Raw genomic sequence first — 17,012 nt, forward strand, 5'->3', positions numbered from 1 at the left:
AGAATGCAGGAATTAAATTATTTTTTTGTTTACTGAGCTGTAAATTACATACACTAAATTCATTTTAGTATATTCACAAAGTCATACAGCCATCACAGTGATCTAATTCCAGAACGTTTTCCTCACCCTGGAAAATACACCTGTACCTGTCAGCAGTCACTTCCCTTTCTTGCCTCTCCCAGCTCCTGGAAATCACTAATCAACTTGCTGTCTCTAAGGATTTACCTATTCTGGGTTCTTCCTTCAAATTCAGTCATATGGTATGTGGCCTTTGTACCTGGTTTCTTTTACTTGGCATAAGGGACCGTCTATGTAGTCGCTTGAATTAGAACGTCATTCTTTTATTTACTGCTGAATAATATACCATTTTATAGATATCCCACATTTTGTTTATCCATGCATCAGTGAAGGACCATAATTCCTTTTTAATGTTTTCATTTTAAAGATCTGGGGCTTGATTTGTCTGTGAAGAACGCTGCAGTTGCCGGTATGAGCCCACATCACTCAGCACGGGAGCCAGGGCAGAGATGGCACTGGGGTTTTTGCCAGTTTACCTCGGAGCTCCTTGTGTGTCCACGTGTTTGGGCACTCACGGCCAGAGGACTTTTGTGCTTCATCTACAGTGCTCTCCCAGGGAGTAGGATGTCTCTGGCGACCCTGACATAGAGCAGAAGCTCCAGTCACAGCGTGGCAGGTGACATTCTTTCCTTGGGGATCTTTAGATTTGCATAAACACAGAACGAGCGTTTTCTTCTGGTGTCAACCCTGACTTCTTTAGCTTGGGGGCTTTGATGGTTCCTACCAAAATCTTAGGGATGCGTCTTGTCACGTACTTGCAGGCTGGTCAGAGGCCTCAGAGCTCCTAGGCAGGGGCACCCCAGTTTTTTGATGTTCCATGAATTGATGCAAGCATCTAGCCTGCTCATTTTCTTCCTGTCATTTTTCTTTTGCAGATGATAGAACTGTGTTTACACTTCTCAAAGGGAAGCAGTTTCAGAAAAAAAAACCCTTAGGATGAACTAGGGTTCATAACTAGGTGAACTCCTGGGTGTTCACATGTTCTTAAGTGGTAGACGTTCTTTCCTGGAGCCTGGCTGTTTTTTCTATGTATGTGTTTTTTTCTACTAGAACAGAGTCCATGGCAGGGGACAGTTTGTGACCAAGGCTTTCCAGCATGTGCGTTATCTAAAGAGACACAGCCACACATGAAGTTTTTTGGCTTTGTGTGGAATGGGGGGTAGCTACTTTTCCACAGTTTGGAGAAATCTGAGTTAGTCTGCAGAATGACTTCTACTTCTTTTAAATCTGATCTGTGGGAGTTGAGTTGTTGCAAGCTCTGCCCGCGTTCCTGAGCCTGGGCACTGTGTCTTTCTGCGGTCACAGGTAAAAGGCATCTTCCCTAAGGCTCTTCCTGGATGAGTAGGGGATGGGAAAGGAGAGAAGGAAGTGTTATGGACTTTTTCTGAAAATTACAGGTGTGTCCTGAAGTTCATTTCAGGTCCGTTTTTCTTTTCCTTTTGTTTTGTTTTTGAGACAGGATCTCTCTCTGTCTCCCAGGTGAGAGTGTAGCGGTGCAATCATAGCTCACTGCAGTCTTGAATTCCTGGGCTCAACTGAGCTTCTCACCTCAGCTTCCCAAGTAGCTGCCAATACAGGTGTGCGCCACCACTCGTGGCTAATTGTTGTGTTTTTTTGTAGCAGCAGGGGTCTCACTGTATTGCTGAAGCTGGTCTTGAGCTCCTGGCTCAAGCAGTCCTCCTACCTCAGCCTCGCAAAGCGTTGGGAGTACAGGCGTGAGCCATGGCTCCTGACCTCAGGACGGTTTTTCAAGTGTTGTTTGTATACATGGAAGTAGAGTGCACATACTTGGTTCTCGTGTTTCAGATGAAATGCGTAGTTCCACACAGAATGATGCTGCGCTAGAAATCACATGCTTCTGTTCGCAATAGCAAAGTCATAGAACCTACCTAAGTGCCCATCAGCGGTTGACTGGCTAAAGAAAGTGTGGTATACATACACCATGGAATTCTACACAGCCATGAAGGAGGATGAAATTACGTCCTTTGCAGCAACATGGATGGAGCTGGAAACCATTATCCTAAGCAAACTAACTCTGAAACAGAAAACCAACTATTGCATGTTCTCACTGGCAACCGGGAGCTAAGCAGTGGGTACGCATGGACATGCAAATGGAAATAATAGATACTGGGGCTCCAAAAGAGGGGGAGAGCTGAGGCTTGAAGGACTACCTGCCAAGTACAAGGTTCACTATTTGGGTAATGGGTATACTAGAAACCCAATTCCCACCAGTATGCAATATACCCATGTGACAGACAAACACACCCCCAGATCTAAAAAAGCAGAAATCACGTGCTTGATGAGAGTGGAAGGGGAAGATTGGTCAGCCCCTCTGTGGCGCAAGGAATTCTGCAGAAATGGTTGCCGCTGAGGCTCTTGGTGCCTGTAGGTTGCATTCAGGACACTGACACATAGTTTGTCATTTATTCAGGACTCATACCTGGGCCCATCGCCTAAGGTATGATGAGAAGCATGAGCCTCTTTTTCTTATCCACTTTTTTTTTTTTTTGAGACAGTGTCCTGCTGTCATGCCCAGGCTGGAGTGCAATGGTGTGATCTTGGCTTACTGCAACCTCCAGCTCCCAGGTTCACACATTTCTTGTGCCTCAGCCTCCCGAGTAGCTGGGATTACAGGCATGCATCACCACACGAGGCTAATTTTTGTATTTTTAGTAGAAACAGGGTTTTGCCATGTTGGCCAGGCTGGTCTCGAACTCCTGGCCTCAAGTGATCTATCTATCTCGGCTTTCCAAAGTGCTGAGATTACAGGCATGAATCATTGTGCCTGGCCCCACTTTTCTTTTCAAGCACAGTTGCTGCCCCATCACAGAATTAAAATACGATCTTTTGTTATTTTCCCCTATGTTCCTCAGCACCTAGCCCCATGCATTTTGTTGATGACATGTCTCGCTCTTTTTGCATTTCTGCACCACAATGCCATAAAAGGCAAGAAGAGCAAACAGGCTTGCTGCATGTTTGGTATTTTCTCCAGCGTGCATGCGTTCTGTGGGTATGGACATATCGCCACATTGCTGACACAAGTATGGGTTGTGCAGCATTTACATCTCATCTTGTCTCATCCCTGGGTGATGATGGCATTTATGAGAAAGAAACAGAAATGCTTCTTGCCCTCTGCTGTTCTTGGGGCCTATGCTCCTGTTCCATGCTGGGGCACCTTGAGTTCTTATGTGTTATCTGCTGGAGCTTGGTAGAAAACAGTAGAAGCTTCTGAACTCTAGGAGTTCCTGGGCATAGGAAATCTTTAGTTATACAATCAATTAAGTGATGTGGGCTATGTCTGCAGGGAGAGAAAGCCAGTAAAGCTTAAGTTTTGCTTTTAGCAACATAATCTTCATAGGCTCTTTCTTCTGGAATCACCTAGCCTCAGTATGATGTGGTACTTCTCTGGTGTAAATGTCGCTGGAATTGATGGTGTAGGTTACTCCTTGTTTTTTGTTGGGTTTTACTTGCTGTTCTTTTTCTTTTCCTTTTTTTTTCCTTATTGGCACAGTTAATGGATCTTGTGGATTTTTCTCCACTGAGATATACACTTATTGTATTACATTGATTTATGTCCCTGCTCTTCTTCAAGAGGCCTGCATAAGGAAAATATAATGTAGACTATTAACTTTAGGAACAGTCATGAAACAAGAATCTTATTTATTCTTCCCCTAAATTTAATTTTAAACTGTGGACTAAAATGATCTTATGAAAAATATTACATAGTTAATAAAAAGCAGCCTCTGTGTGTGTGTGTCTGTGTGTGTCTCTGTGTGTGTGTCTGTGTTTGTGTGTGTGTGTCTGTGTCTCTGTGTGTGTGTCTGTGTTTGTGTCTGTGTGTGTGTCTCTGTGTGTGTTTGTGTGTGTGTGTCTGTGTGTCTCTATGTGTGTGTGTCTTTGTGTGTTTGTGTGTGTGTGTCTGTGTGTGTGTCTCTGTGTATGTGTGTGTGTCTGTGTGTGTGTTTCTGTGTGTGTCTCTGTGTGTGTGTGTCTGTGTCTGTGTTTGTGTGTGTGTCTGTGTCTCTGTGTGTGTCTGTGTTTGTGTGTGTGTGTGTCGGTGTGTGTCGGTGTGTGTCTGTGTGTGTCTGTTTGTGTGTGTGTCTGTGTGTGTGTGTTTGTGTCTGTGTGTGTGTTTGTGTGTGCGTCTCTGTGTGTGTGTCTCTCTGTGTGTGTCTGTGTTTGTGTGTGTGTGTGTGTCTGTGTGTGTGTGTGTGTGTGTGCGTCTTTTGGACTAAATTTATGCCACTGGTGATCATTTTATTGGATTGAACCCATAAATCTTCATCTTTTTTTTTGACTTAATATATTTTACTTTTATTTTTATTTTAAAAAGTAATTTCAACTTTTATTATAGACTCAGGTGGTACATGTGCAGGTCTGTCACATGGGAACACTGTGTGAAGCTGAGGTTTGCGATATGGATGATCCTGTTACCCAGACAGTGAATACAGCACCCAGTAGGCAGTCCCTCAGCCCCTACCCCATCCCCCATCCAGCAGTCCCCAGTGTCTATTGCTCCCATCTTTATGTCCACATGAACTCAATGTTTAGCTCGCCCTTATCAATGAGAAGGCATGGTAATTGCTTTTCTGTTCCTGGTTAATTTGCTTTGGATAATGGCCTCCAGCTACATCCATGTTGCTGCAAAGGACGTTATCTCATTCCTTTTTATGGCTATGCAGTACTACATGTGTATATGTATCACATTTTCTTAATCCAGGCCACCATTGGTGGAGATTTAGGTTGAGTCCATGTCTTTGATATTGTAAATAGTACTGTGATGAACATGCACGCATGTGTCTGTTTGGTAGAACGATTTATTTTCTTTTGGGTTTATACTCACTAATGGGATTGTTGGGTTGAATGGTAGTTCTGTTTTAAGCTTTTTGAGAAATCTTCCAACTGCTTTCCATAGTAGTTGAACTAATTTACATTCCCACCAGCAATGTATAAGCATCCCTCTTTTTCTTCAGCTTTGCCCACGTCTGTTTTTGTTTGTTTGTTTGTTTTTAACAGAGTCTCACTCTGTCACCCAGGCAGGAGTCCAGTGGCACAATCATAGCTCACTGCAGCCTCGACCTCACAGGCTTAGGTGATTTTCCCACCTCAGCCTCCTGAGTACCCAGAACTATAAGTGCTCACCACCATGTCTGGCTAATTTTTGTATTTTTTCAGAGATGGGGTTTTACCATGTTGACCAGGCTGCTCATTAACTCCTGAGCTCAGGTGACCCACCAGCCAAAGTGCTGGGGTTATAGGAGTGAGCCACTGTGCCTGGCTGTTTTTTTTAGTAATAGCCATTCTGACTGGTGTGAGACGGTATCTCATTGTGGTTTTGATTTGCATTTCTCTGATCATTAGTGATGATGAGCTTTTTGGCTGCTTATATGCCTTCTTGTGAGAAGTTTCTGTTTATGTTATTTGCCCACTTCATAATGAGGTGATTTGCAATACTTCTTCTTGGTGCCAGAGCTTTCAGGGATACCCTAAGTGAAATTGCAAGATGACTTGGAAGGTGTCCCCATAACCTTCTCAGTCAGATTCAGAATTAATCAACGGATGGATTCAGAACAATGTTTCCATCGTCTTGACATTGCTACTTTAAGTGAAACTCTAATGTTTACATATTTTGCTCTCTCCTCCTCCAGGGATATGTTCATGCTAAGAAATCTGATGAGTTTTCAACAGATCAAATCTCTTATATGAAGTCAGTTGTCAAAGCTTTTGAAGCTGCAGTAGGCTCAGAAAACCAGTGTAAATAAAATCAATATGACTATTTTTAAATAAAGCTTTTCCTGGTATTGCTGGAGATTGTATTTAGCATTTCTAAAAGATTATTGATGGTAACATCTTACCATCAAACAGAACTAAAGAGCCATGAATCTTTTAGAGTCAGTATTACAAATGGATTTTAAAGAAAATATGTTAAGGGAAGCTCCTGCTTTGTCTGAAGTCTAAAGAATACATAGGGAGAAAGGGTGAGAGTGTGTATATGCTGCGTTGGAGAAGGAGTCAGACAAGTTTTAAACAAATTGATATTCTGGAATCTTTATAATTCCCGAAAGGATTATTTGCCCCTGGGCAACATCCAATTTAGATGTAATACTATATGTTGATGATTAGATAATATTAATTTATTGCCTGAACCCAGGAGACGGAGGTTGCAGTGAGCCGAGATCGCGCCATTGCACTCCAGCGTGGGTAACAAGCCTTAATTTATTAATCCAAAGTTAAGAAAAGAATTTTTTAAAAATAAGACTTTAGAGGCTGGGCGTGGTGGCTCATGCCTGTAATCCTAGCACTTTGGGAGGCCAAGGCGAGTGGATCATCCGGTCAGGAGATCGAGACCATTCTAGCCAACATGGTGAAATCCCGTCTCTACTAAAATACAAAAAATTAGCCGGGCATGGTGGCAAGTGCCTGTAGTCCCAGCTACTCCAGAGACTGAGGCAGGGGAAGTACTTGAACATGGGAGGCGGAGGTTGCAGTGAGCCGAGATTGTGCCACTGCACTCCAACCTGGTGACAGAGTGAGATTCTGTCTCAAAAAAAAAAAAAAAAAAGACTTTAGGAAACAACCCTTTCCCTTTCATTCTTTTTCAGATTACAAACTATGTTCATAATTATTTTCATTGTATTTGGATTGTTTTAAAATCTTAAGTCAGTGAATGTCTTTAGGGCATTCTGTGACCTTTAGTTGATTTTTAATTGCAAGGTAGTTCAACCATGAGGGCAGATGAGAAATGAGGGAGGGTCTGGGTAGGAGATTGACAAGCCAGAGACGTCCAGTGAATGTCAGAGAGGAGCCTGCCTCTAAAAACCACTGTCTCTTGTTTTCAAAACAGCTTTAAAATACATTATCAACCTTTCATGATGATTTCTGTAGAAAGATTTTCACTTTCTACAAATGATCAAAGACGGTAAGAGAATTAGAACATGTAATCTCTGCTGAGCACTGTGGCTCACTCTTGTAATCCCAGCACTTTGAGAGGCCAAGGAGGGAGGATTGCTTGAGGCAAGGAGTTTAGATGAGCCTGAGCAACAGAGACCTGCATCTCTACAAAAAATACAAAAATTAGCTTGGCATGGTGGTGTGTACCTGTAGTCCTAGATACTCAGGAGGCTGAGGTGGGCAGTTCATGTGAGCCCAGGATTTGGAGGCTACAGTGAGCTATAACTGCACCAGTGCACTCCAGCCTGGGCAACAGAGCAAAACCCTGTCTCCAAAAGAAAAGAAAAAAAGAAAGAAGAAGAAAAAGAAGAAGAGATATGAAAAGAAAAGAACTGGGAGATAAAGAATCTTTATCTTCCAGCTTTGAACCAAGTTTGTTAGTAAATTCAGCCTAGCTGGTTGGGTTTCTGTTTCCATGTTACTAGGTTTCTATTTCTATATTACTTATTGCTTTATTTTATTTCACTCTAGACCTTTTTGTGGAAGACTTTTTTACCCCACATATCTATGTGACACAGTATGTCATAACCGAAAATAAGAGAAAATAGGAGCAAAGGAAAGAAAGATAAAATCAGAGGTCAAAGAGAATATATTTGGCTCAGACCCTTTAAGAAGCCAAATTGAAAAGGAGACATGATCCCTCACAAGAATTACTGTTCATTAGAGAAGAAAAATTCTGCTCCAGAGACACTGAGCTATTTCTGATACAGAGTTCAGTGTTGAATTTCTCCCTTAGAAGCCCAAAAAGGTGCTGTGATACAGGACCACATCCCCACAACATCCCTGAAGAAAAGCTAATGTCAGGCTGCCTGGGGTGTGGCACAGGAGCTGGCAAGGGGAGCTCGGGGCGATTCCTGCCAGTGTTCCAACTCAAGGGCTGTCAGCCAGGCTCATGGTCTTGGTGCCTAATAGGGAGGCATCTGAAGTCTTCCCAGGAGGCAGAGGATTGCTTCAGGATGGAATAAAGGGCACCACAGGGTTTGCTCACCCTTCTGTAGATCTCCATGAATGTTGTTGTATGGGGGCTCCAGACTCTATTAGGGCATTTGCAGTGAAAAAGAGTAGGTTATTTTCCCTTCACGGTCAAGGATACCATATATCGTCACCTTTGCACACCCTCTTGCTGCTTGTCAGGCTTTCAAAACTTTCTACCACTTGTTTTCTTGTTTTTTTTTTTTTTTTTTTTTTTTGAGACGGAGTTTCGCTCTTGTTACCCAGGCTGGAGTGCAATGGCGCGATCTTGGCTCACCGCAACCTCCGCCTCCTGGGTTCAGGCAATTCTCCTGCCTCAGCCTCCTGAGTAGCTGGGATTACAGGCACGCACCACCACGCCCAGCTAATTTTTTGTATTTTTAGTAGAGACGGGGTTTCACCATGTTGACCAGGATGGCCTCGATCTGTTGACCTGTGATCCACCCACCTCGGCCTCCCAAAGTGCTGGGATTACAGGCGTGAGCCACCGCGCCCGGCCGTTTTCTTGGTTTTAACTAGATACATTTGCCATGGTTTTGTTAAATATATTGAGTTTGGGGACTTACATATGTTTTCTATGTTAATGTCAACCAAGGCCAGGCACAGTGGCTCATGCCTGTAATCCCAGTGCTGTGAGAGGCCAGGGGCAGGAGGATCGCCTGAGCCCGGAAGTTTGAAATCAGCCTGGGAAACACTGTGAGACCTTGTCTCTACCAAAAAATTGTTTCAAAAATTAGCCGGGCACGATGCTGTGCACCTGTAGTCCCAGCTACTCGGGAGGCTGAGGCAGGAGGATTGCTTGGGCCCAGGAGTTTGTGGTTACAGTGAGCTATGATTATATTGCTGTACTCCAGCCTGGGCAGTAGAGTAAAATCCTGTCTAAAAAAAGAAAAGAAAAAAGTTAAAAAGCCAGTCAAAAGCTATCATACTGAGAGATCATTGCGGTCTATGGAGTTTTGTAATGTTCGGGTTCAGGGGAGCCCTCAGTTCCCCTGAGAGGACATTTCTCCAGGTTCTTGGTCTATCACTCCCCTAAGAATGGGAGAGGAGACCACGGCGCAGCGCGCAGTAAATGCCAGACTCAAAAGTGTTTGTAGAAAGTGATTTATTTAGGTAAAGAGAGAAAAAGGAGAAAGGGAGAGAAAGAAAGAGCTAACTCTCACACTGAGTGAGAGAATCCAGACAGATGGAATCCAGGAGAGGAAAGCAGCTTCCACACTGAGTGGAAGGGAATAGAGAGAGGTGGAGTTTAGGAGGGGAAGACAGCCTTCCACGAGGAGTGGAAGGGGACTCCAGAGAGGAAATCCAGGAGAGAGAAAGACGGCTTCAACGAAGGCAGTGTTTGTGGAAGGGGACCCAAACATGGAGTCCAAAGGGGTGTGGAAGAAGGGAACTTTTAACCTGGGGGGAAGCCCCACCTTCTATAAGACCCCAGGCCAACGAAAGGAGTTTCTTAGAACTTCCGCTGCAGTGATTGACTTTTTGATTCTTCCCGCGCCCGCGAAAATTAAAACAGAGACTGTTAAATCTCCCGGATGGAGAGAGATGGGAGCGGGGCATGGCGCTGGGAAGTTCTTGCCCTTAAAACTACGCCCCCTTGTGGAATCGGAAAGAGAACACGTTCCCACAGTTTGAGTATTAAAATCCAAAGGTCATTATATGAGAGAAGGTTAACAAGGGAGAAGTTCTGTGGGGCGCATGTGGGACTCATGTGTCCTTCTTAAATAATCCGGAGGAGGTGCTAGTGTTGGCGTAACTTAATTCTGCATGAAGATGCAAGTCAGCAGAAAGAGCTCTGCACAGATGCTGGGGAAGTCTGGCTCTTGAAGGTGGTTTTCCCCAGTAACTTGCTCACAGGCTCTAGGAATGAACCATCTGGTGTTACTGGGAAAGTAAGCAAGCCAAGGAGAGGTCCCGTTCCTTTAGAAATTGTGCTATAGTGTGTCAGGATATACCACTGAGTGTTATTCTCCCTTCCCCCTTTTCCTTTGCTAATTTGGTAGGTGAAAGTCCCCCCCGCCATTAGACATTGCTCCCCCTCATCCTGTATAGCTCTCTACTATCCATCCCAAGTTACTTGTACTCAAGAGCTATGCCAGGTGAATTAGAACAGGACGGTCTCAGGGCATAATATAATTTCCCCAGATTATCACAGGATGAGCCTTGAGCTCTCTTAATACTCAGAAACGTCACTGCTGCTTTGTCTTCATGTAATGGGTGTAAAGGACTGAACACCATGCCTCTCACCGGCGGCTGGAGAAGATATTGCTCCATAGGTAACGGACACATCTACAAAGTTTTATAAATATATAGATGTAGTCGACACAAGGCATGGGTGAAAGAGGACAATGTGACACGCAGTGACTTTTTTGAGCAGATGGTTGCCTATACTAACAATTTTTCAATCCGATGCCTTCTAGAAATGGATTATAGGTCATATAGCTTAGAATAAAGCAAAAACAGCCTAGATATTATTTATGGAGTTCTTTTCCAGTTTGTAAATGTTAGCCAGATATATTTTCAATATTTTGAGACCCTTGAAATAGCTGTTTGCATTAAAGTTATTTCGATGAATACTTAATGATTAAATGATATGTAGACAGTGAGAAATCCAGCAATTATGTGTGAAAAAGGTCTAATAGTATTCTATGGTCTTAGAATAGGTTGCCTGCTTCAGGAGTCATCAAAAGGAAAACTATAAACGCAAAACTATAAGCTCCTGAGTGGGGATCAGGATGTTTCTGTACTTTAAAATTACTTTTCTCTCCCCTAATTTGTTTTCAGGCTATTTATTTCAGTGTAAATATCATGCTTAATTTTTGTTAGATATTTAATTTTCTCTTGCAGCTTAGAACAGTGGTGAAGTGGCTGCTGAAGTATAGAAATCCAAAGAACATTAAAGGAATTCTGAATCTCTGGGCAACTTCTTGTACTTGGTGAAAGTTACAACTGATGAAAACTCTAGCTGGAGAAAAATCTAAAGCACTCTGTGTCAAAATGTATTGCTTCTGGCAATTGAATGATTTTGTCCCAACCCTACAGTTGGAACAACAATGTCACTGCCTTGAGCACAGAAGAACTGACAGTGGTTTATATCAAATCCACATCACGAGAAGAAGGCTTGAGGCAGTCAGTGCAGCGTGGACTGTGAAATACTTGACCATTCCAGGCTTCTCCAGGCCTCTTCATTCATTCATTTATCACCTTACCTATAACTTGGGGCTCAGGTTTTTGCAATCTAGATACAAATTGTGATTCTTTTAGACATACTTTTTATAAGTATTATACTATTACCAGGAATTGCCATAGTAAACCAATACCCAACCCTACAACATCCTGCTTTGCATATATACTTTATTTAGACAATTGGACTGTTTGCTTTTTCCTCAGTTGTTTATTGCAGTAAAATACAGTAACATAGAATTTACTATCTCACCATCTCTAGGTATCAGTTCAGTGGAATGAAGTACATTCCCATTGTTGTGTAACTATCACCACCACCCATCTCCAGGACTTTTTTCATCTGTAAAACTAAACGCTGTGCCCATTAAACACCAGCTCTCCATTCCGGTCTTCTTCCAGCCCTTGCCAAGCACGAGTCCACTTTTAGTGTGTAGGATTTTGACCACTCTAAGTACCTCTTATAAGTGGGATCACTTTTTGCTTATTTTACTTAGCACAGTGTCCTCGAGCTTCATCCATGTGGAAGCATGTGTCAGAATTTCCTTTCTTTAAAGGCTGAAACATATTTCATTGCATGTATAGACCACAGTTTGCTTATTCATTTATCCGTCTGTGAACACTCGGGTTGCTTCCACATTGTCCTTACTGTGAATACTGCTACTGTAAACATGGGTGTACAAATATATCTTTGAACCCAGCTTTCAATTATTTTGGGTACATATATACTTAGAAGTGAAATTGCTGGATTCGATGATAATTCTCTTTTTAATTTTTTAGGGAACTTTCATCCTGTTTTCCATAGCAGCTGCATCGTTTTGTATTCCCACCGACAGGGCACACAGGGTCCACTCTCTCCACAGCCTAGACAACACTTGTTATTTTCTGTTTTTTCCTTTTCACAGAGTCTTGCTCTGTCACCCAAGTTGAAGTGCAGTGGTGCAATCATAGCTTGCTTCAGCCTCAAACTCCTGGGCTCATGTGATCTCCTTGTCTCAGTCTCCTGAGTAGCTTGGACTACAGGTGCACACTACCACACCAGCCTAGTTAAAGTAAATTTTTTTTGTAGAGATAGGAGGAGTCTTGCTATGTTGTCCAGTCTGTTCTTGAATTCCTAGGCTCAGGTGATCCTCCAGCCTGTTTCCGAAAGAGCTGTGGGTGTGCGGTAGTATCTCATTGTGGTTTTGATTTGCATTTCCCTGATTATTAGTTGATGTTGAGCATCTTTTCATGTGCTTTTTGGCCATTTGCATGCATATGTTCCTTGGAAAAATGTCTATGCAAGTCCTTTGCCCGTTTTACTACCTACGGTGAAATACTTGATCGTTCAGGTATTGTGATGAAGCAAGTCTCTGCCAATTTGTTGTTGTTAATTTTTTAAGGAGTTCTTGGTGTATTCTAGGTATTAATCCTTTATCAGATGTGTGATTTGCAAATATTTTTTCCCATTGGGTGGTTGCCTTTTTGCTCTGTTAATAGTGTTAATAGGTGCACAGTTTTTTTTGAACTTTCATGAAGTCCAATTTGTCTATTTGTCTTTTGTCAACTGTGCCTCTTGTGTCACATCTAAGAAATCATTGCCAAATTCGATAGACTAAGTTTGTTTTTTACAGTTTAATTTCATCCTTACAACTATGCCATGGATTGTTTTTCTTGTTGTGCCATTACGTATAGCAAATGCAACCTACTGAATAAAAGTTGAGTTTGAAGCTGTAGCAATCCATGGTGATTAATCTTAACTTCAGATGGAATTTTATATTTACTTTAACATGAAAAGTCTCCTAGGAAGAAATATTACCATTTCCTTGAGATATGGTGGAGGGTAAACTTGAGCTTTATTGGATTTTTCCTCCCTTGAGTGCTTCATAAATAATAGAAACTCTGTGTTATGAACTAAAATAAAAGGAAAGATAGTAAGTTAATTTCAGATAAAGGTAATATGGAAGGTGAGATAACTGCGGTTCTCAGCATGCAGTGTGAATGGGTCACACTCGCAATGATCGGATAGAAATGTAATCTGAAAAAATAAGCTACACGTGGAATGTGTTGTAGGTGACGTCATGATTCCATTTAAGCAGCAGTGTATGTGGTCAGTGCTGAGATTGGAGTGTGCATTCCCTACGCCCATTCCATTCTGAAATTTTTTGTTCTTTACTTTTCTCTTTATAAAATACGGCATAAAGTGTTTATTTTGTTTATTGTCTCTCTTTCCTCCATAAAACATAAGCTACCATGAGGGCAGAAACTTCTCTCTGTTTTGTTCATTGTTGTAGCTCCTGGGCCTAGAAGGGTGCCTGGCTCCTAGTAGGTGATTAGTGAATATCAATTGAGTGATAGAATATTTTAAGTAAAATGAGCTCCTTAAATGACACACTCATTTATTTTTTGAGATTCGGCATATAAAATAGAGTATATAAATCTAAGGAACATAACTGAATGAATTTTTATATACCTGTGACCAGCACCCAAATAAAAATATAGCCTAGTTCCATTTACCCTTTCTAGCTTAGATCTTCCAGATCTCTCTTGCTCCTTTCCAGGCAGTCCCCTTCCTGCCAAGTGCAATCACTGTTCTGATTTTTCTCATCCATAGATTAGTTTGCTTTTGAACTTCATATAAATGGAATTGTACAATATGTACTTTTTTTGGTCTTTCTTCTTTTGGTCAGCAGATTCAGTCTGTGAGATCTGGGGTGTGTGGTATTCTGCTGCGTGATTGATCCCCATCTGTTCATCCATTCCCCTCCTGATGGACGTGTAGGTTGCTTCCATTGTTTTTGCTAATGTCAATTAAGTTCTTGTATGAATTTTTGTGGATATAACTTTTATATTTTTTGTTTTTCTTTCTTTCTTTCTTTCTTTGAGATGGAGTCTTGCTCTGTTGCCTGGCCTGAGTGCAGCTGCATGATCTCGGCTCACTGCAACCTCCATCTCTCAAGTTCAAATGATTCTCCTGCCTCAGCCTCCCAAGTAGCTGGGACTATGGCCTGTGCCACCATGGCCAGCTACTTTTTGTGTTTTTAGGAGAGACGGGGTTTCACTGTGTTGGCCAGGATGGTCTCAATCTCTTGACCTCATGATCGGCTCACCTCGGCCTCCGAAAGTGCTGAGATTACAGGAGTGAGCCACCATACCTGGCCAGACATAACTTTTAATTTACCTTGGATAAAATACCTAGAAGTAGAATTAACTCAATCATAGGGTAGATGTATACTTAACTTTTAGAAACTGCTAAAGGGTTTTCTAAGTGGCTGAACTACTTTACATTATCTCCAACTTTTGCACATTCTGGAGAACATGAGGAGTCGCTCTTCTTTTTAAGCCATACTTATGGGTATGCAGTGGCATCTCCTTATAACCTTAATTTGCATTCCTCTAATGAGTATGGATATTGAGCATCTTTTTTTTTTTTTGAGACAGAGTCTTGCTCTATTGCCCAGGCTGGAGTCTGGAGTGCGATGGTGCGATCTTGACTCACTGCAACTTCTGCCTCCTAGGTTCAAGCAATTCTTCTGTCTAAGCCTCCTGAGTAGCTGGGATTACAGGCATCCGCCACCACTGCTGGCTAATTTTTGTATTTTTAGTAGAGATGGGGTTTCACCATATTGGTCAGGCTGGTCTTGAACTCCTGACCTCAGATGATCCACCCACCTGAGCCTCCCAAAGTGCTGGGATTACAGGTGTGAGCCACCACACCCACCTCGAGCATTTTTTCATGTATTTATTAGCCATTTGGATATCTTCTTGTGAAAAACCGGTTGAAGCCTTTTGCACATTTGCTTTTCACATTCTTTATTGTTTTACATGCATTCTTTATTCTGGATGCAAGCATCACATACATGTATTGCAATTTTCCAGCCTGTGATTTCCCTATTCCTTTTCCTAATATCTTTCAACAAACAGAAGTTTTTGATTTTAATGAAGTCAAATGTACCAAGTTTTCTTTCTTTATTGCTTCTGCATCGTGTTTAAGAAAACATTGCCTCCCTTGGAATGATTTTAAAGGTATTCATGCTGTTAGCTCAATTAAAATAAGGTTGAATCAGGTGCATTTATTTGAAAGAATAAAAGGGTTAGGTTTAAACAACTCTGAAATCTAAACCCCTCCTGGGGCACCGAAGCTCCTGGTAGCACCTGGCGTTCCCTTTGGAAATCACTTGTATCCTCGCCTCCTTTATCCCTGCCCTGGAGGGTCTGTGAAGGGCAGTGGCTGTCTCATTCATCTTTGTCTTCAGGGCACTACACTGTTCTTAGCACAAAGTAGGCAGTGGTTTTATTGACTGACTTCAGGGATGCTGACTTTACTCAAATGTTGATTTAAAAAAAGAATTTTAGCCAAAATATACATCTTTATGTCCTGATACAAACTCTTACTATACTTCTTAAATAGAGACTATGTAAGAAAAATACCATTTAAGTTTTACAGGGGCTGCAGAGAAGGTTATAAAGGAGGACTCATTGGCATCAAATAATGATTGGGATTCCTGTAGAGGGTGGCTGGGTGCGGGGAGGAGACTTTGGGCAGAGTAGGAGGAAATGCATGCACAGGCTTGGTGGATTAGCAAAGACCAAGAGGTATGATGGGGTGAGATTGATGGTCATCCAATGAACGTACAAGACAGGCAGTGATGAAGAGCTTGGAGGCTGACCTCCTTCCCAGCGCTACTGCTTATTGGGAAGCTGGACTAGTTAACTTATCAGATTTCTATCTATGATAGGAAGTTCATGTATACACCATGGGATTGCTGTAAATGATAGCATATGCTAGAGAAACAGAGGCAGAGGGAGATACAGATGTGGAATTATCCATAGAATGCTGTAAGTGCTCTGTATGTCAGTGATGGTCTTTGTGAGACTTCAGTTTCACCCTTTGGGACTGTCGTATCAGTCTCTGTTCCCCTGGCTGTCCGTCCAGGCCTGCCATCATTGTCTCCTGCCCACCCCCAATTCAGAGAAAGGCCAGCTGTGCTATTTCTGAATGCATGGCTCATAACTCTAATGGCACTTGGAACGCCACAAAGAATATATGTTTATGTATACCACTTATTTTTCGCTTAGATCCCCTGCCCCACATGAGGGCAGAATTTGCTGTAAATATCTTTTTTTTTTTTTTCTTTGAGACAGAATTTCGCTCCTGTTACCCAGGCTGGAGTGCAATGGTGTGATCTCGGCTCACCGCAATCCCTGTCTCCTGGGTTCAGGCAATTCTCCTGCCTCAGCCTCCTGAGTAGCTGGGATTACAGGCACGTGCCACCATGCCCAGCTAATTTTTTTGTATTTTTAGTAGAGATGGGGTTTCACCATGTTGACCAGGACGGTCTCTATCTCTTGACCTCATGATCCACCCGCCTCGGCCTCCCAAAGTGGTGGGATTACAGGCTTGAGCCACCGCGCCCGGCCGTAAATATTTTTATGGATCTATGCCTCAGACTGCTGCCTGCCCCTCCGCCACCCCCAAATGAGAGCATTAGTTTACTGTCATAAGCATTCAAATATGCCGAGTACGTTAATTTATAACTTGTGTAACTGATCAGGACAAATGCTTCTGCCTAGGGTTCCAAAACCTGGAACCATGCCCGCGGTACATTGAGTTTGTTGTTCCTTCCATTGTCTCTTTGGGAACTAAATCACTTTGCCAACCCCAGATCTTCTTCTAATGAGACTGCAGTACTGAATCATTCGGTATTTTTGTGAACTTTCTCATTGAATGAAATATTTATTGTGAGAAGAACATTACAAATTCAAAGTTTATCTAAAATAAATCTGGCTACAGTGGAACAAAATATTTTTTGCTAAGCAGGAAATAATAAAAATTTCCCCTAAATGTTGTA

General features: G+C 42.3%; 1 protein-coding gene across 5 annotated transcripts in view; it reads left to right on the forward strand.

The window, feature by feature from the left end:
• Positions 1 to 17,012, forward strand: part of ATP8A2 (ATPase phospholipid transporting 8A2) — a 660,345-nt gene that overhangs the window by 46,899 nt on the left and 596,434 nt on the right. The window contains exon 1 of one of the 5 annotated variants that reach the window (XM_035302378.3): positions 10,204 to 10,277. The exons of the other annotated variants lie outside the window; for them this stretch is intronic. Coding sequence (XP_035158269.1) covers positions 10,238 to 10,277 — 40 coding nt within the window. The 5' untranslated portion in view covers positions 10,204 to 10,237. Of the gene's footprint in view, positions 1 to 10,203; positions 10,278 to 17,012 lie in introns of those variants that run through there. 5 annotated transcript variants of the gene reach the window in all.

The sequence above is a fragment of the Callithrix jacchus genome, chromosome 5 (assembly GCF_049354715.1).
Source record: "Callithrix jacchus isolate 240 chromosome 5, calJac240_pri, whole genome shotgun sequence".
Taxonomy (NCBI): domain Eukaryota; kingdom Metazoa; phylum Chordata; class Mammalia; order Primates; family Cebidae; genus Callithrix; species Callithrix jacchus.